Source organism: Rattus rattus, chromosome 2, assembly GCF_011064425.1.
Source record: "Rattus rattus isolate New Zealand chromosome 2, Rrattus_CSIRO_v1, whole genome shotgun sequence".
NCBI classification, from domain to species: domain Eukaryota; kingdom Metazoa; phylum Chordata; class Mammalia; order Rodentia; family Muridae; genus Rattus; species Rattus rattus.
The window spans coordinates 191,158,133-191,177,711 of record NC_046155.1 but is presented as its reverse complement, the minus strand read 5'-3'; the positions used below and the strand labels follow the sequence as shown (position 1 = coordinate 191,177,711).

The window sequence follows — 19,579 nt, the reverse complement described above, 5'->3', positions numbered from 1 at the left end:
CTTGAGAAGATCATGCCTCCTCTGTAACTAGAAGCAGACACAGCTCCACCGAGAACATGGTTTGATGGCCGAGTGTGTGTGTGTGTGTGTGTGTGTGTGTGTTAACGTGCGCACACATGCGCGTGCATATACAAGCATGAGCATCTATGTGCACACAGAGAAAGGGGTCTGTTGTGAGATAGGCAAGTACAGTGGTATTTAATTTAAATTTATCAATTTTAAATATTATTTCTTGTTACAAGAGTAATATGTTTTTAAATTTTTATTCTTGTGTATGTATGTGAATGTGTGGGCACATTTTCTGGAAGCCAAAAATTAACCCTGGATGTCATCCTTCAGGAGTCATTCACCACCACCACCACGATTACCACCACCACCATTACCACCACCACCACCACCACCACCACCACCATTACCATCCTACCCACCATTTTTTTCTTTTTTGAGACAGGGTCTTTTGTTGACCTGGAGCTCAAGCATAGGCCTCCCAACACTGGAATCACAAACATCCAGCACCATATCCAACTTTTTTATGTGGGTTCTGGGGAATGAAGTCCAGAATCTCGTGCTCACCATGAGCCACCAAATGAGCTATCTGCCCAGACCTAGCTGTTTTTTTAAGAGGATGTTGTTTAAGAGGATGTTTAAGTAGTAATAGTAGGAGGAGGAGGAGGACAGGGGGAGGAGGAGGAGGAGGGAAGGAGAAGGCAAAAAATTCACTCTAGTGCCACTAACTCATAAGAACTATGAATAAGATGATCAATCTCTTTCAACTGAAGAGATAAAAGTATTCTATATACTGCAGACTATAGCAATTAAAATGCAGAGTTGGGACTTCCATCTCCAGATTCATGTACTCACTGTCTAGGTATCCTCCTGGGACCAGATTCTCAGTTTCTTCTTTAATGACAGTTAAATTGGTCTGTGTGAGTTCTACCAACATCAACCCTACAACTCCCGGTCAGCAAATGACAGCTCACAAGCCGCACACCCAGCTTGCTCTGTCTCCATAAGTAAAGGTTTATTAAATCTGTGTGTGTCTTCTCCATGCCACTTCCACACCACAGTGGCAGAGTCGGTAGTTTTGAGAGAGAATTGGAAGCTTGCAAATCCCAAAGTACCCCCTATGTGACCCTTTGCTGAGGGACATTGGCTGATCCCTCCCGTCTTTCACCATCTGGTGTCATCATTCTTTGCTCACATGCTGTCAAGAAGAAACAGACATCTACACAGCTGAAGACATCCAGGGGAGGGATACCCCATTGTTACCAGTTAGAGACAATTACAGATCTATGATGCGTGGATCTCCTTTAACGCTGAGATGCTACCGTTGGACCTGGGGAAAAAAAGATATAGTGGACAGGAATCATAGCTGTGGATAGCATACAAGAAGGCTGGAAAAGAAATAAAAAGGGCTCGTGCATATTGCCTTTGAAAGGCCTGTCTCCAGTGTGCAGATGTGGAGACGGTGAGGTAAGAGTAGAAGCGTTGAGCAGGGTGAAGCCTGACTGGTGGGAAGTCTGACCTGAAAGAAATGTTGACTCCTGCTACTTAATCCTTGTGGTCCTGAACTTGGTTTTTGTTCGTTTATTTGTTTTTCCATTTATCAACTTGAATTCATAAAAATACTTTGATGATAACTAAATGAAATACTCCATGTGCTTAGTCCAGAATTTAACATATCCCTTCCTGCATATTGGACATTTTAATGTGGATAATGTTCCTAGCTGTCATGAATCGGGCTGACTGATGTTGGGTTTCTTGGTCTCTTATTCAAAGAATTAGAAATAGGGGCTCTCATAGATTTGCAAAAGAAGCAAGGTAATTTTATTTGCAGCAAAGAGACAAAGAGTATAGATGAAAGAGCTATGACCATCAAGATAGACAACAGGAGTTAAGATATTCAGGGCTCTGGCCATTGCTTGGCACTCTTTTGATGGGGTTCATAAAAAGGAGGAGTTGGTTTATATGGGTGTAGCTCGGGTGGTTCTCTATTTTGACTGGTAGGATAGATTATGTAATCATTTCTCTATTGCACATGTCCTTCCCCATAATTGGTCAATCATTTCCATGTCTGATTATGCATGGGCATAAGATGTTGAACAGAAGATTCTCTATAAAAGGTTACTAGAAGACACTGCAATGTGCCCCAAATCAGGACAGATCGACCCATCTGTTCTTCATAACTGAATATATTGTAAATACATTCCAATAGAAACTGTCTAAATTTCACTGATAACATGGATGGAGAACCTTCCACCATTGTTCAGAGATGGAGACACAGGCAGGAGGCTGATAGGTCCTGAGGTTACTAGGTCAAAATATATGTACACGCACGGTGTATGGTGTGGAGGAACGGGGCTGCATTATTGCAAGAGCCAAGCATACATGAACCAAAACCAAATGGGAGACTACATGCTAAACTGTCTCCTTTGCTTGCCTGCCTCAGACAATGTACAGGAACCCCTTGGGAACCATTGTGTCAATGAACCATTGAAAAAAACACATTGTTGTCATCTGTTCCTGCTACCTTCTACGTGATTCCCTGGCCTCACTTTGAAGCCGTTAAGGATGAGAATAGATCATCAGTACCTGTTCTGGTTCCATTTCTGTTGCTGCTGTGACAAAACGCCCCAACCCCTTAGACAGAAGCGTTTCCATCTGGCTCACCATTCTAACTTACAATCCATCAATCTGGGGAAGCCAGGACAGGATCCCAAATAGCTGGTCACATGATATCCACGGTCAAGAGCAGATAGATGTGTCCTTGTTTTGCCCTTGGCTTCCTTTCTGTGTCCTTAGATCAAGTTGACAGCTGGCCTAAACAGCAGAACACCTTTAAGTTTAGAAAGTTTTTCTTTTTAGAGGAAAGGAGTTGTATTGGCGAGGGTGCTGACTGGAGAGATACACAGTGATATAAAGGAAATATGATCTGAGGCAGCTTAACTCATCCCTGACGTTTATCCTCAGACGTTTACCCAAGTTAACCGCATCTTTGCGGATCTGATGTATTAAAAATGCTGGAAGACAAACTCCTGCCCAGGTCAGAATATGGAACTGTGAAGGGCCCAGAAGTTCAGGAAGATCTTTTTAATTTCGTACAGTTAGTAAGTTTACACTGTGCCTGTGTGTCCTGCTGTACAATGCAACTGAAGTCTGTCTTTCTTGTCTAGATCACAGTTACAGATGAAGAGGTCAGTAACCCATCCTGTTTAGACCTTGTGAGAACTCCCCAAATGAGGAAATGCACACTCATTCTCATGTTTGCTTGGTAAGTTGACTCGGGCTGGATCTCAAAGCTGGCGTCAAGTGCGTGCTTGTCATTCGCTTTTGTGCACAGGGCTTCCCTGCCCCCTCTTATTTGGCTTCCCTGGTATCCTGATGTCCTGCAGGTTCACAAGTGCCGTGGTGTATCAAGGACTTGTCATGCGCCTGGGACTCATCGGAGGCAACCTCTACATGGACTTCTTTATCTCAGGGCTCGTGGAGCTGCCCGGAGCTCTCTTGATCCTTCTGACCATTGAGCGCCTCGGACGACGCCTTCCCTTTGCTGCAAGCAATATTGTGGCAGGGGTGTCGTGTCTGGTCACTGCCTTTTTACCAGAAGGTAATCCTTCACACTTAGTTGGCAGCTCCCAAAGAACGTGACAAAAAATGTAAATGCATATATATGGTGGAGGGGGTAGGGAGTCACTTGTCTTTATGAGCTGTGCGACTTTCCTTCAAAAGCCTGCCCCCAGGCATGCTGGGTAATGCCCTGCTATTTTCTATCTCATGAATAGATCTTTACGTTGATGCCTCTCTTCACTGAAACGTTCAGTTTGTTTATTGGTGGAAAGGCGATTATGCCGGATCTGGTGCATAGGGATGCGATGAGGCTGACATTGTTTAACATATTTCCCAAGCATCTGCCATCTTGCAAATGCCAAGCTGTGCCAAGCTTGGGCAGGGGCAGAAGGAAGCTCTGACTCTTGGCTTCATATTGTTCACAGCCTATTAAGAGACAGGGACATTTAAATAACGTCGCAACAATAATGTGGTAAATGAATAGACTCAGGAAAGGTAGGCGGATGGGGGAGGGGGAGACGTGCTGTGGAGGCCCAGGGGAGGAGTCAGAGCTCTTCACTGAGAGCCATTTCTTTCTACCCATTATTTTCCCCAATTCATGGGAAGTTTTATGAGTTTAGGAACTAAGGCTTCTGTGTTATCGCTGGAATCTGTGTGAGGAAGCCAGAGGAGACCGAGCCCCCAGCACGGCTTGGTACTTCCTTTAAGCTTCTGTAAAAGGGGCTGAGAGCTGCTTAGACCTGCAGTACTTTAGGACATGGCTGGTAGGAAAGACGCCCGAGCCTAGCTTCCAGTTGGGAAAGTCCGGCCGGGATGGGAAAGACTATTCCTCTCTGAGATGCTGTGGCGGTCAATGTTCTGGAGCTTGAAGGGCTGGTGAATGGAGTTGAGGAGGAGGAATGGCTAGAGACTCCAGATGCTCAGCGAACAGCACAGGCAACCTCTGCGGCAGAACACGGCTGGAGCTACAAGAGGAAGCCACTTAAACTCCCCCCAGCACGGTGTGGACTAGGGCAGAGGAGTCGTTTTCTGTGTTCTGGGTGGGCAGTGGAGGTTGTGTAGGAAACCAGGTTCTCTCCAGTCCCCATGCCTACAAAGGAAGCAGTCTGTCTTTGAGAAAAGCAAGGATCGGGAAAACCACTGCTCATGTTGGAAGACATCAGAGCAGACACTCAAGGCCGACGTCATTTATCAGACAATGGTTTATGAATTCCCACGGTAGCACACAGAAATAGCAGATAGCAGATACTTGAATAAGACTGCAGATATGCAGGCTTCAGAACAGGAAATGAAGTCGATGTGCAAATCTGTCCCCCTTGTGATGGCTGATGAAAAGCAGAAACTCAGGTTTCTCTCATTTTCCTCAAGTGCATCCAATCCTCGGGGCTGCAACGATTTGCCCCCACCAGCTGGGTGGTTGGATGGCACTCACTTCCCCTCCTGTCTGGAGGCTGACATCGAATGCACCGTGTAGGGCGGCTCCTCCCACAGCCTCTGAGCTAGGAGTCTTCTAGCACCTCTCTGTTCCCCTCATCACTCCTTGGTGTCTCTCCAGTCTCTCTGCCTCTATCTTCACGCGACGCTCTCCCTCTTGGTCTCTATCCCCAAATAGGTTCAGATTCTAAGTAAATGTGAATTTGAAGGGACACAAATAGCCCACTACATAGTTAGCGTAGCTTAAAAGCTATCGAAGCTGGGGCTGGAGAGATGGCTCAGTAGTTAACAGCACCAGGCTACTCTTGCAGGGTCCTCAGTTCCCAACACCCACATCTGGTGGCTCACAGTCGCCTGTAACTCCAGCTCCAAGGTATCTAATGCCCACTTCTGATACACACACACACACACACACACACACACACACACACACACACACACACACAGAGAGAGAGAGAGAGAGAGAGAGACAGAGACAGAGACAGAGAGACAGAGACAGAGACAGAGACAGACAGAGAGAGACAGAGACAAAGAGATTTTTAATGAGAAATAAAAATAGAGTTATGGAATGTGGATAATAGGCAGTCATCAGTGTGTATCTATTTAATATTGATTAATTACTTGCTGGCCACTAAACAATTCAAAGGATTAGAGAGGAACGATAGAAACATAATTGCTTCCCTCAGACTTATGCAGTTACAATTAAAAGTTGAAAGCTTAAGAATGTTGTGGAGTGGACTGGAGAGATGGCTCAATGGTTAAGAGCACTGGCTGCTCTTCCAGACATCATGAGTTCAATTCCCAGCAACCATATGGTGGCTCACAACCATCTGTAATGTGGGATCCGATGCCCTCTTCTGGTGTGTCTGAAGACGGTGACAGTGTCCTCATTTTAATAGAAGAATGCTGTAGACTTCTGTGCTTCAGAATTCTCCCTCTTGCCCTCCCTCCATCCCTCCCTCCCTCTCTCTCATTCTCTGTGTGTATTTATGTGTGTGCAGGTGCACATGTTGGTATGGGTGTTCAAACGCAGACCAGAGGTTGGCATGGCCTGTTTCTTAGGACAGGGTCTCTCACTGAGCCTGCAGTGTGCTAAGGAGTCTAGGCTGCTTAGCCATGAACCCCAAGGCCCCCCGTCTCCACTTCCCCAGGGCTGGGGTTTCCATACCCACCACCACACTTGGCTCCTTTGTGTGGGTTCTAGGGGTCAAGCCCCGGTCTTTGTGCCTTTCTACTCAGAGGTCTGTTATGATTGGACGGGCCAGAATAAGTTTCAAATTCCAAAACTGAATTCTCTATATGAATAAAGGCCCCTCCCTTGAGCAAGCATGGCTTCCAATTTAAAAAGCTCTTGGCCTTGACTGCATGGACAGCCTGTGAAGTTAACCTTAGGAAAGTCTTGCCTCTCGGCTGGGCTTGATGTCACCCTCGGCCCCTAGCTAAAATGCTGTTGAGACTTTTGGAAAGGGTCAGCTCTGAAAATCGCTTCTCTGGAAACCTTCCTTTTTATGGTGTGAGGATGAACTCACAAAAAGAAAAGGTCTTCTCACCTGCTTCTTTTATGGTTCATGGTCTAAAAAGCAAACTTCGGAACTAGAGCTTGGAAAGTAAGCACTTTCTCTATGCACGCCCATCTGCAGTTGTGTCCGCTTGGCGCAGCCACAGACCTAGCAATAGGGCAAGTCTTCCTTCCAGACAAGATTATTCTTTACTTTTATTTCTAAGTGAAAAATCCGCAAACTCTAATTTACATATCCTTATTAGGACTTCTCTCTAAACTTTATTTCGGAGCAGATGGTGCATCCGAGAGAAAGTGAAAGTTGCATATTTTTAAAATCCTGCATCTTTTCTCTAAAAGCTGAGATTTTTAAGACTCTAGCTGTCTGAGCAAGACCCCATTTATGGAGGAAGATCATTTCCCTCTGTTCTCTTACACGACTCTAGAAAACGGCTTTAATGTAGTGGTCATTTTTCATCTATGTGAGCATGTGTGGAAAGAGAGGGAGGAAAGAGACAATGAGGAGAGGAGGGAAGAGGGAGGGAGGGGAGGAGGTATTGTGTGTGTTCTGTAGCCCAGGCTAGCCTCAAACATGCTATAGAGCTGAGCGTGACCTTATCTTTTCAATCCTCCTGCCTTCACCTCCTGAGGGCTGGGATATCGGATGCACCCCACTATGCTCAGTTTGTATGTGTTTGGGATAGAACCCAGGGCTTTGTCCACACTGGGCAAGTGCTTTACTAGCTGAACTGCATCCACCGTCCTTGATATAGCTAGTTTTTAAATTTGGTTTGATCGAAAAAAAAACAAAAGCAGTGTCTGTTATCAGGCGACCATGGCTCTCTTGTCCATACATAACTACACATAAATTACATCTGTTGACAAACTATCTTCAAGTTAATATAGCTTAATACCTTTGGGGCTTCTCCCCCACCCCTTCTCTCAAAAGCTCTGCCCAGTGGGAAAGAGCTGAGCTGAAAGTCTTTAAGGTTAGCAGCGTGTATGTAGGGCAGACCATTTCTCCTACCAGGGTGTCAAACTGATAAAGCTTCCTTTGTCACTGAATTGCCTAGTTATTTTTGAGTTAACCATATACGTTTAATGATCGTGGTAGTAGTGATGTGTGTAGAAAGACCATGTATGTGGTTTAATTTGGTTTCTTAGTTTTAATTTTTTTTCTCCCATTGAACCATTTAAGCCTCAGTTGTAAACCTAAAAAGACACTGAACTTATTGGTGGGTCTCTCAACACCAACCCTGCTATGGTAAAAACTAACTCTGCCTGATGCACATACCCTGGAGAGTGGTTTCCATGGTGGCAGACGGCCTCCTCCGTGGCTCATCAGCTGTGACCCAGGGCACCTGGCTGAACCCCCGTTTTCCATCTCCAGCAGCACCTGCTCACTGACAGACAAGAGTGGAATGCATTTCCTAGTCCCCTCCTGGCTCTCATGAAAAAGCAAGGCCTAAATAAAACACATGTTTACAGCTGCTGCAAGCCAGAGCAGGTGGCAGCCCAGCGCATGAGCTCAGCTCTGACCTACATCACTCCTTGATTTAACTACTGCTGGGGCAGCTGCGGGTGTCCCATTCTCGAATACATCAAGAGCGCTGGGAAGTCCTCAGCCAGCTTGCCACTAAATCTTAATTAACTGGAGCTTCCCAGAAATGATCTGGGCTCTTTTGAAACCTCTCGCTCCGCTTGTCTTTCTGACAGTTGCTTGTAGTTTATTTTTTAATTTGTCGAATATTCTCTGGAGTGAGCACACATTAATGAGCTTCCTATTTTTTCTTTCATCATCCTCATTCATGGCTACTTTTCTACCAAAAGAATCATGCCTTGTGTGGTGGTGTGTTCCTAGAATCCAGCACCCAGGAGGATGACAAAGGGTTGAGAGTTCAAGACCAACTTGGACTTGACCTTGTCTCAAAAACCAAGGGCTGCTATATAAGTCAATGGTGAGCACTTACTTGCCTTGTATAAGGTTCAACCCTCAGCCCAACAAGAAGATATAATGCCTAATTATAACTTCAAGAAGGTGCAATGTTTGCCTAGGAGACAAGAGAATTATCTAGTGCTGTGTGAAGTTCTGCATTCAGAGATGCTGGTACCTTTAGCTGTGCATTGACTAGCAGATACACTGTGTTCAGTCCCTTGACCTCCTACAGGTCTTCTAGGATAGGATGAAGTATTGCATAACTCTTCTGTTGCTTTGTTTTGTTTTTGAGACAGAGTATCTCTTTGTAGCCTTGGTTATCCTGGAACTTGCTCTGTCCAACTCACAGAATACTGCCTGCCTCTGCTTCCTAAGTATTGGACTTAAAGGTGTGAGCGACCACGCCTGGCTCATTGCCCAGCTTTTAAGATGTTCAGAGGCCTGAAGTTTTAGAATTAAAATGATGAATTCTATCTGCCCTTAAGACCAAAGAAAGAAAATGTTTCCTGGAAAGTATTTGCCATGATGCATTATTACTGGAGAGTTGGGGGGCTTTCTTGATCCAGCGAGAGCAGTTGGTCCTAAAGCAGTCTACTGTTTTAAAGTGAGCCAGTGTGTGTGTCCAAATCTGGCTCTATCTTGATAACTTCCTGGAGGAGGTAGTGTGGCCCCCACTGTGGGGAGAACACAGAACTGAGGTCTCTTTCCAAACACCCCACTTCTCAAAGCCTTGCTTCTCACAGGAAACCACCTTAGCTGAGAAGAACAGCTTTCTGGACCCGTGCAGAGTAAAGATAGACATCTGACCACAGCCTTGGTTTTCAAAGGGACAGAGATCCTTCTGGCTCAAGGCCGGTGGGCCTGGGCTCTCTAGGAAAGCACTTCCTGGGACATTATTTGGTGTAGCGATTGCTTAGCAACCAGGTCTTCGGTTGTATTTTTACAGCCTTTCCCCACTCAGAAAAGCCCCCGCCTTTCACTAAATGTTCGCTTTTGAGTTGACATTAGTGGACGTTAGTGAAATCTGTCTATCGTCTTAACATTTGTGCTTAAATTACCAAGGAGTTAAATTGGGGGAACTCGATGAATATTTTTCATTGTTTTGTAAAACATTGATGAGATCAGACCCCCTAACTCTTCCCTTCCAAACATTCTATTCACAGGGATACCGTGGCTGAGGACCACAGTCGCTACCTTGGGAAGACTAGGAATAACCATGGCCTTTGAAATTGTTTATTTGGTAAATTCAGAGTTGTACCCAACGACATTACGGTAATTCTGACTTATATATTGCCATTTCTTCTAAGTAACCATAGCCAAATGTTTCCAAGCTAGATGACATAGTAAACTGGGCTCAGTTCAGCCCCTAAAGACAATGGGCTTTGAGCTGTAGCTTCTGCCCGTTACCTGCTGCATTTGGTGACAAAAGTCTTGTGACATTATCTGACATAGCCAGAGCTGTGATTTTTGTGAAAAGGTGTTAATTGGGAATTGAAACCCTAAAACCCCCTCTCCCTCTCCCTCTCCCTCTCCCTCTCCCTCCCCCCCCCACATAGTAGCATATATTGCTTTTTAAGCAGCTGCTTATGTAAGGAGTGTTTGTGGGTTCCTGCACATTGGCTTTCTTGACTAATACAATATTCCTAGGAGTCTACCTTGCAGTGTACCTGTTGCATGTAGCTTTTACTACCTCTCCTTAAGCTCCGGGCAGACCATGCTACCAGTCCTCCCAGGTTTCCCCTCTGATCAGAGGAGGAAACACACAAACACACACACACACACACACACACACACACACACACACACACCACACACACCTTATTTTCAACCTGCCTTATTGGCTCAATTGCTGGGCACTTCTAATCTCTCACAGCTAGTGTGCCCTTCCCAATACTCTTAGCTAAGCACCTCTTAATTCACCCTCAGCTATAGTTGCTCAGTTATCTTTAGTCCCAGCTCAACACCCTAAATCTGCCTGAGATCTCACATGGCTGGTTACCTTTTCTCCCTCCGAAGTATGGTGAAATCTCCCTTCCTCCCCTGCATCTCGTAGCCTGCCTCCAGGGACCCACAAGTCCTGCCTCTTTTCTTTGACCCAACAATTGGCCCCTGGCATCTTTATTGATCGATCATAAACCAATTGTGGAACAGGAGCTTAGCATCAGAACCACCCTCTGCAGGTACCAAAGTAGTCTGTGAGTGTCATGCACTGGCAGGGATATCAAGCTTCTGATGGAGAAACATCTTTTCACCAACACTGGGAGCTCCCTCATGAATCGAACATTGAAACAGTGCAGAATGAAAATGGTTTGCTTGCAGCATGAGGCAGTACTAACTTTCAAAGCTAAAAAAAAAAAAGGTAGAAATAGAAAATATTGACACAACTTCTGTAACTTAGGATGTCGGAATGCTTTTACTTTTCTGAATTTGTTTTTAAAACCTTTATCTGAAACTGTTGTTTTAATCTGCAGGAACTTTGGGGTTTCACTCTGCTCGGGCCTGTGTGACTTTGGGGGGATCATAGCCCCATTTCTGCTCTTTCGACTAGCAGCCATATGGCTAGAACTGCCTCTGATCATCTTTGGTAAGAATTCATTTGTACGGGAGGGGGTGTCCACGTGTGGGTGAGCAGGTGAACGTGTGAATGTGGGTGCATGGCCACGTGTGTGTACATGGTTGCAGGGGCCACAGAGCAATCTCAGGCTTGTCTCTCAGGAGCTCTCTACCTTGTTTATCAGACAAGGTTTCTTCTTGGAACATGGGACTCACTGATTAGCCCAGGCTAGCTGGCCAGTGAGTCTCGGAGATCTACCCATCTCTGGTTCACCACACTGGATTTACAAGTTCATGCTCAGCTTTTTTGCTTGGATTCTGCAGCTAGACATCAGGTCCCATGCTTGAGGGGTAGATTCGTGGCTGCCTTGTTTTAGGTGCTAGCCTCGGGTCATCAGGCAGAACCTGTAATGGTCACCGGATTTGATACCCATAACATCTGTTCCTTCCTCCTATGGCTGTGTCAGTTGTAAAGAACCAGTCAGGTCATCCAACATGCTAGATGGCATTTACGTCACTTTACATTAACAGGTGGATAAGCAGTGTTCGTGTCAGCCCCCCCTTGTTAGGTTCTAAGTTAAAATCAAACACAGAAATCCTTCTAAGGTATTGGAATTTCCAGGGACCAAATTTTTGAAACTCTGCTGTCTTACATTTAAAGGTGGGCCTAAAAATTAATTATATTTCTTAAAATATTCACTATATAAATTTGCTTTTGATATGACAAATGGTGTGTTTAAAAAAAATAGATGACGAAAGATTACTTCTACACATACCCTGATCATCTCTGTCCCTCATGTATCCTGTGTGGAAATGGTGTAGAACAGAGGCTCACTGCCCATCTTTTTCTAGTACGTTATGTATTGGAGTTAGGTTAGGTGGCTTGAAATGTGTACACAGGAGCATTGGCACCAGGGTGTGAGCAATGTTAGCCCTTTGTTTTCAGGAGCCAGGTGTTAGCATTTACCTGCACACGTGCTAGTCTATGGCGATGGAGAAGAAATAGTAGCCAATGTTCTTTTCAGAAGTTTGAATGTAAAGAAAGGCAAGGAGAGGAGATTATCACGGGGTGATGTGGGGCCAGAGGCTCACAGAAGAAGAGGGTAAATGTATTCAATGCTTCCGAGGACAAACCGAAGGTGCCTAGGATGTTGATTAAACACTTTCATGAAGAATCCCCAAAGACAGGCAGAGACAAGGCCTTACCCTGAGGCAGAGAGTGATCCTAAGTGTAATGTGTCAGGAAGGTCACAGGAAGTGAATACAGCTGAGTTCCAGGGCTGGAAAACAGAGGCAGAGGGGCTCCTATCCACAATCTGTCTTCCCAGTGGAAGAGGTCTGGAGTGGCTGGCACTTGCCAGGTGCTCTGTAAGCCCAGTCTTATAGCACAGGCAGCCTCTCGGCCAACCCGGTGGCACCTATAAAATTGTATCGCCTAGTGATGTCATCGCTTTCTTAGTTTATCTGCATCCGTGTCATGGTGGTTATGCAACAATGATAATACCACATTGCTCAGCATGTGTCCCTGTCACTATGTGACACCTGACTGACCCTCAGAATATAAGAGCACAGGGACCGTGAGCTGTGCAGAACTGAGGAAGATGGAGAACGGGCAATGAGCAGGGCAATCTGGTTATGCTGAGCCACCTTGGAATGAGGTTGTTGTCAGCAGGTTAGGTCATAAAGTGAGCATCAAGGCGGGAAGGGTGTGTACCTGGCTAGTCATGCCTTTCCCTCTTCCCACAGGGATCCTGGCATCTGTCTGTGGTGGCCTTGTGATGCTTTTGCCTGAAACTAAGGGCATCGCCTTGCCGGAGACGGTGGAAGATGTGGAAAAGCTTGGCAGGTACTGCGCAAGATTCAACACTCCCTACATGTTAAGGCACGGGGCATTGATTATCCATGGGGGAGATGACGTTGAGTCTTCAGTTTGTACGTTAAAACAGTCAAAAGATTAATCCGGTTAATATAAAAAGAACTTAGAGCCATAAAAAGAATGTGGGCTATTTTTAAATTGTGACTGAGGAGCATTTCCTAGTAAGGTGCTAAAACCCAGAAGTGATTTAAACCAGGGGCTGAGGGCGAGACATGAAAAGCTGTGACAGGCATCAGAAAGACGGCAGTGCGTCAGGACACGAACTACCCTCCAAAATGAAAAGAGGTGGCCCTGTCTCACGGGATGACACAGGCTCCTCAGGGTTTGTTAGGAAGAGAAGCAGAAGCACAGGATCACAGTATCAGCTCAAAAGAATCCAACAGTAATCGGTCTCTGTAGCTACACAGGGACATATATGATAGACGAAAGAGCTGGGTTACCGACAAATAGCATTAGAGTAAGATAGGTAACGATGCATCGAAATTTGATGAGGAGATAAGACAGTGGGTGAACAGTTACTAGATAAATACGTAGGCTAGAAATAAAGGTAAGAAAGACACAATGGATCGATACATGATAAATAAGTAGTTGATGGGTGGATAGTGAGACAGACAACAAGAGAGAGAGATCAAGTTTTGGAGGAAATAGCTATATTGTTTTCTGATTGCATACTGATTCATTTCCAACCAATACATAAATTTGAAGAGTTATGGCTGCAAAAAAAATTTATGTACACTTTTTTTTACCATTTCCTCCAAAATCTCTCTCAATAGAAAGAAACAAGAGTGTAGTATGATTTTTAAAAATGATCAAATAATTGAATAATCAGTAATCCCCCCACCCCCAGTGAAGAAGGTTGTGGGAGGGAAGGGCATGGATGGGAAGGCCAACCTCTTTCTGTCTATGTAATTCTGTAGTGTTTGTTAGGTCTCAATTAGATGACATGGTTTGATGCTATTTGCATAATTAAAAATAATTTAGTGCTATATTCAAGTAAAATTTCCTGAAGGCAAATAACTAACCTTAGCAAGGCAGAAATTAAGGGTAGGCATCTAATTTTTAGAAGTTATCAAGCATGGATTTTTAAAAGGATGAATGGTGGTCATCTCAAGGGTTTTATTGTCTTTGCTCATATAGAATTTGATATTTTAAAATATCTGTGTGCTTCATTGCTTTAACATATGCTCTCTCATTTAATACTCAAAATGATTTTGTGAAGTAGAAATGTTTTTATCCCCACTGGAAAATCAGAAGGGCCTTACAACATAGCTGTATATAGCTGCTGGGCTATGTGTGCCTCACTTAGGCCAGGGTTATGGGTCAACAGTAAGAAAGAACTCTGTGCTCTGCATTCTTCCCTGTGAGGTATCCTGCACTCTGTGCTCTACATTCTTCCCTGCGAGGTATCCTGCACTCTGTGCTCTGCATTCTTCCCTGCCAGGTATCCTGCACTCTGTGCTCTGCATTCTTCCCTGCGAGACATCCTACTTATAACTGCCTATTTAATGCCAGGCAAAGCACTTGTTCCTGATTTTAAACCACCAGAGGTCAGGCTTTCTAACCAGGGAGCTTTGGAGAATTGTAAGAGAAGATCATTTGAGTTCAGGACCCTTCCACCAGCTCCTTCATACTAACATTAGGTTAAAGTACAAAAGAAAGAGTGAGATTTTTAGGGGCTAGCAGGATCTGAAAGGTTTGTGAGAAAACCTTTGAATTGTATATAGAGAGCATGTTGAATTATATACGTATATATATATGTGTGTGTGTGTGTATATACATATATGTATGTATTTGTATATTTGTTGGTATATATTTTTGATTATATGTATCAACAAAAAAAATTTAACCAGGCACAAATTCTTACTTTTTCATGCTCATAAATTTCATAACAGAAACTAGAGTTAATTAATTATATCTAGTCCCCACTTTGGAAAACAATATTGTGGGGCTGGAGAGATGGATTAGCAGTTAAGAGCACTTGTTGCTCTTGCAGAGGTCCTGGGTCTAGGAGAACCAGAGGCTCCCAGCATCCCTATGATAACACTCCAGTGAGCTCCAGTTACACCACATCCAGTCTCCTCTTCTGGCTTCCTCAAGCTCCAGGAATCTGTGTATGCTTATACACATGCAGGCAGAAGGCCCATACACATAAAATAAATCTAAACTCTTTGTACAAAGAAAAGCCCATTAGAATTCATGGCTCTACAAATTAAGCACGCATAGCCCATAGTTGTATGCTATAAACTAAAACCAGGTTATTAAATCCTGCGAGCACACTTCCTTCTGGAACTGCTCAAGATCCATAGTCTTTCCACATCAACAGCTCAGCAAACCATGTCACTTAGTAGGAACTTTTAAGGAACTTGTGTAAACCTTAATTGGAGAGTGAGAATAGACCTGTTTCTTATTTTTGCAGTGGGAAAGTTAGGAGGCTGCATGGGTGTGTTTTATAGACAAGAAAAATACTGGGAAGGTTTCTTCTAGTGGTCCTTAACCTTCCTGATGCTGCAGCCTTTAATACAGTGCCTCATGATGTAGTGACCGCCCAACCATAAAATTATTTTGTTGCTACTTCACAACTGTAATTTGGCTACCGTTATGAATCAAGATTTAAATGCCTGATATGCAGACGCTCTTAGGCGATCCCTGTGAAGGGGGTCAGTCAACATCCCCAAAGGGGTCATGAGGCATAGGTTGAGATCTTAAGTCATGGCATGATCTTTCACAAGACCTTTCCCTGTTTGCCTTTTGTCTCATCAGTTCACAGTTGCACCAGTGTGGCAGAAAAAAGAAAACCCAGGTTTCTACTTCTAATGTCTGAGGCCCCTGAGTCTGCCTGGAAGACCACAGAAGCTGAGCCTGGAATATGCCTTGCAGTGTGCTTCACCTCCTCTAGGTGACGCCGTTCCGAGGAACCGTAAAGATTCCAGAGTATTATATATGGAATAAGATAAAGATTTATCATGCTACCCAAGCTTCTGGGAACACATAACCTTTGACCTCTTTAGCAAAGATCCAGTAGGTACACAGATTCTGCCTAGGTTCTCTTTCATTGGGAGCAATGTCTCTGACCCACTGGGGAGGAGATATGAGAAGGTCCCAACCAGTTCTCCAGTTCTCAGGACAGTCCCATCCAGGAAGCAGGATGAACATATCAAGGCCTGGCAGTGTACAGAAGTGTACTCAGCTGATCTGATCAAGACTGAGCAGTGAGGAGTGTTCTGAAGAGTCTGAGAACTGCTATTTCTGATTCCCTTGAGCTCTGAATACATGCCTTCACAGAGCCAACATGCCTGGTGCCCCTCCCCTCCTGTCCCCTGCAGCCGCCGAGGTTCCAGGCCCCAGGTTAGGCACAGTTCCCTAAACGCAACACATCCAAGGACCTAGCTACATTATTGTGAAATCACACTGCAGTCCCCATACCCCAATATTTTGTCCCCTCCTTCAGTGGACCGCTATAATCACAGATTCTTAATTGAGGAAGAAAAAGAAAACATAGATTTTGATTTCCCGGGCCTTAGAATTTGAAAAATAAAGGGGTAATTATGTCATATTTGTGGATTCCGTTTCAGTGGTGCCTGTGGCTGAGAGTCCAAAGAACAGACTTTCTTCATTCCATCTGGGCACTTCCAACTTATCTTGGGAGAAAAACAAAACACCAAAAACAAATACAAATACAGTTGTTGTCACTTCATGATAAAAGTCAATTGTATTCATACTTTAAAGGATTGGCGGCCCATTTATAAGGGATGTAGGAGATACTAATGAGGGACTGAATTTTTTTTTTTATTAAATCAAGACTCCTCAAGCAAAGACTCAGATGTAAACACAGTATTCTACGTGGTGTGCAGTTCTTGATAAATTTTCGGACTCAGTGTGTATGTTAGACTGAAAGTTTCTTAAATTTCAAACTCAGTGTGGACAGGCAAAATTAGCATCAAAGGGAAACCTTACCAATGTGGAAGAAAGGAATTTGTATGTGGAGAACATAAGACATGTTTGCCACCCCAGAGAAGATGTGCGTGTGACTGTAAAACATCGTTTCACCCTGACGCATGTGAAAACCGAATGTGAGTGTTCAGATTCCTGACAGCCTTTTGGGTATTCATTGCCACACCCACTGTGCGTGCCCAGGCGTTTGTGGCCTGGTTTCCTGTGTGTTTCATGGCTGTAGCACGGCTCTTGTCCATTCTGCTGCCTTTGGATTGCATTTCAAGTTGGTAGTTCTGTTTCATAACAATAAACAATTTTTAAACTGTTTTTAAAAATATCTATCCTTTCTCCTCCCTCTGAACATGTGCCACAGTCAAACACTATCCCACACAACACGTGTGCGTCGCTTACGGTCTCCAAACTGGGGAATAACATCACTCCGTGGTGGTTGGTTGTTCCTTTACAGGCTCCTGGCCCTCTCTGTTTGTGCACTGGGATGTGACCCACGATAACGTTCAGACTCTCGGCTGCTCTCATATTAAGTTTCCATCACCTAGCCTATGCCACGGACTCAGCTAGCAAGTCAGCGTCACATCCCTGAACCTGGGTTAAAGCCCAGTCGTCAGTACCAGAATAGAACCCAGTCCCCTGTCTCCTCATACATGAGGCAGCTTTCAGTATTCTCAGTGTCAGAAAGGGAGACATTGAAGATGTGTGTCAGGCTGTTGTTAGCTGACGAGGTCAATATACACGTGACTCGCTGAGACCTTCGGTTCTCTTGGTGCAGCTGGCCCTTGGGAAAACAAACTGAACCCCTTCAGTTGGTTGCTTTTACACTGTTAGGGTGAACAGAGCATATGAAAATATTGACGACTTCCCTTCCCCCCAAAAACCAACTCAAATCAAAGTAAGTATCGAGTTTATTTTCAACAAAGGTCACAGAAGTGATGGTCTATTGTCACAAAATCCAGAAGTCCAGGGACAGGAAAATTTTACCCACAATAATACAAAAAGAGGGAGAGGCTGAGGGGTGGCAGGAAGTAGTGGTCCAGTGTAGTGTCTTTGGTTTGATTGCTGTCAGGTTTTTTTTCAAGCGCCCTAATCCCCTCCCCATATTTAGTAGTTTGGTTCTGCCTCCCACCCAATTAGTCATTCCTCATCTCCCTTTCAATCCAATTAACAAACCGGGAAACACGAACATAGACACCAGGCTTATTGGGGCGAGCACAGCCAAGACCCCAAGAAGTGACTCCTTGTAAAATATACTTGTCCTTCTCGAAGCAAACCAGAGGTCCTCCGCTATCGCCCTAGATGAAGGAGGGAAGAATCCACATGAGAAGTGAGCTACACCGGTGGGATATTATGGTATGCCATCTTTGTGTTGGATTCCTCCCCGGGCCATGGGTTGTCAAATCCTCTCGGACTGAAAGTCCAAGGGGCAGAGATGGATCAACCCAAGACCATCTGGGTCTCTTCTCTTACCTGGCAACTGTCGATGCCACCAGCCAGATGCCCGGCACAGAGCTCGGTGGATTTGACTCTGTTGTTTAGATACTCAGCGCGGTTGCACACCTTGTTCTCGATCACGGGCAGCTGGGCCTCCTTGAGACGGCCGGCACCTGGAGTCCCTGTGATGACCGGTAGAGATGTGGTTTAAAATCCTAAATGGGTCCCCAGGAAAGTTCCAGAACAACAGAGCAGTGGGTATAGATCTCTCGTCTGTTTGGTTGCGTGGCACAGGGCAGCAGTGTTAACACCTTTTGAGCCCTTACAGTTGTGAGCATTACACACGATGTTAAAGAGGGTTCCTAAGACCTGCCGCGGCATTCTGGCTTCTTCACGGCATTTGCGGCTTTGATATTTGTCCACATGCTATTTCCAGTTTAAAACAGAAGGCGAATACATTTGAAGAGATGGGGCTTTAAAACCTCTATTGCTACTATTGTAATGTGTTCTTTTTCAGGCTTTCTATGCGATATTTACCACCTATATACTATTGCTCCACTTCGAATCCCTCCCCCACCTGTCATTATAGATGCATAAAGAGGATGGCAGGGGGCGGGCAGAGAACAACCTCAGGTCTTATTCATTCCTCAGGCACTGCCCACCTTCCTTTTGAGACCAGGGCTCTCTCCGGCCTAGAACACACCGCATAGGCTAGGTTGGCTGCCCATCAAGCCCCTAGGGACCACCCCGCCTCCACCTCCCCAACACTGGGATGACAATGGGGCTACCATGTCTAGATCCTTTTATTTTACATGGGTTCTGGGGTCAGATAGACACATCTGAGACTTCTCCGTGTTTTCACGGAAAAGACCATTTTCTATTTGGCAGGCCCCAGCGTGTGTGTGTGTGTGTGTGTGTGTGTGTGTGTGTGTGTGTGTGTGTGTGTTTGTGTGTAGGGCAGAGGTCAATCTCGGACCTCATTCCTTGGGATAGACAGGGTCTCTCCCTGGCCTCAGGGGGGCTATTCTGGATAGCCATTGAGTTCCAGAGATCCACAGGCTTCCACCTCCCTAGAACCAGTATTACAAATATATACCACAGGTCTGTGTTTATGGTTCTGGGGATCCAAACCAAGTCTTCATGCTTATAGGGCAAGCCCTTCACCAACAGAGCCATCTCCCCAGCCCCTAGGACATTTTAATAATGCTACAATCTCCCTGACAACCTAATGAACAATGGTTGCTTAATGATCATGGGATTTTTTTTTCTCTCGCCATGAGGGAACTGGTTTGGAAATACAACGGTCACTCCACGTTGTCAATGGGCCTCAGGCATT

General features: G+C 44.9%; 2 protein-coding genes across 2 annotated transcripts in view; one reads left to right on the top strand and one right to left on the bottom strand.

Annotated features, from left to right (window-relative positions):
- Positions 1-17,132, top strand: part of Slc22a3 (solute carrier family 22 member 3) — a 90,534-nt gene extending 73,402 nt beyond the window's left edge. The window contains exons 6-11 of the mRNA XM_032894709.1: positions 3,174-3,271; positions 3,393-3,607; positions 9,599-9,707; positions 10,907-11,019; positions 12,735-12,834; positions 15,625-17,132. Coding sequence (XP_032750600.1) covers positions 3,174-3,271; positions 3,393-3,607; positions 9,599-9,707; positions 10,907-11,019; positions 12,735-12,834; positions 15,625-15,685 — 696 coding nt within the window. The 3' untranslated portion in view covers positions 15,686-17,132. The remainder of the gene's footprint in view (positions 1-3,173; positions 3,272-3,392; positions 3,608-9,598; positions 9,708-10,906; positions 11,020-12,734; positions 12,835-15,624) is intronic.
- A 567-nt stretch (positions 17,133-17,699) lies between these two features.
- The window catches only part of Plg (plasminogen), a 41,068-nt gene continuing 39,188 nt past the window's right edge, over positions 17,700-19,579 (bottom strand). Inside the window, exons 18-19 of the mRNA XM_032895247.1 lie at positions 18,280-18,425; positions 17,700-18,104 (exon numbers count right to left, since the gene is read on the bottom strand). Of these exons, the coding sequence (XP_032751138.1) occupies positions 17,943-18,104; positions 18,280-18,425 (308 nt within the window). The 3' untranslated portion in view covers positions 17,700-17,942. The remainder of the gene's footprint in view (positions 18,105-18,279; positions 18,426-19,579) is intronic.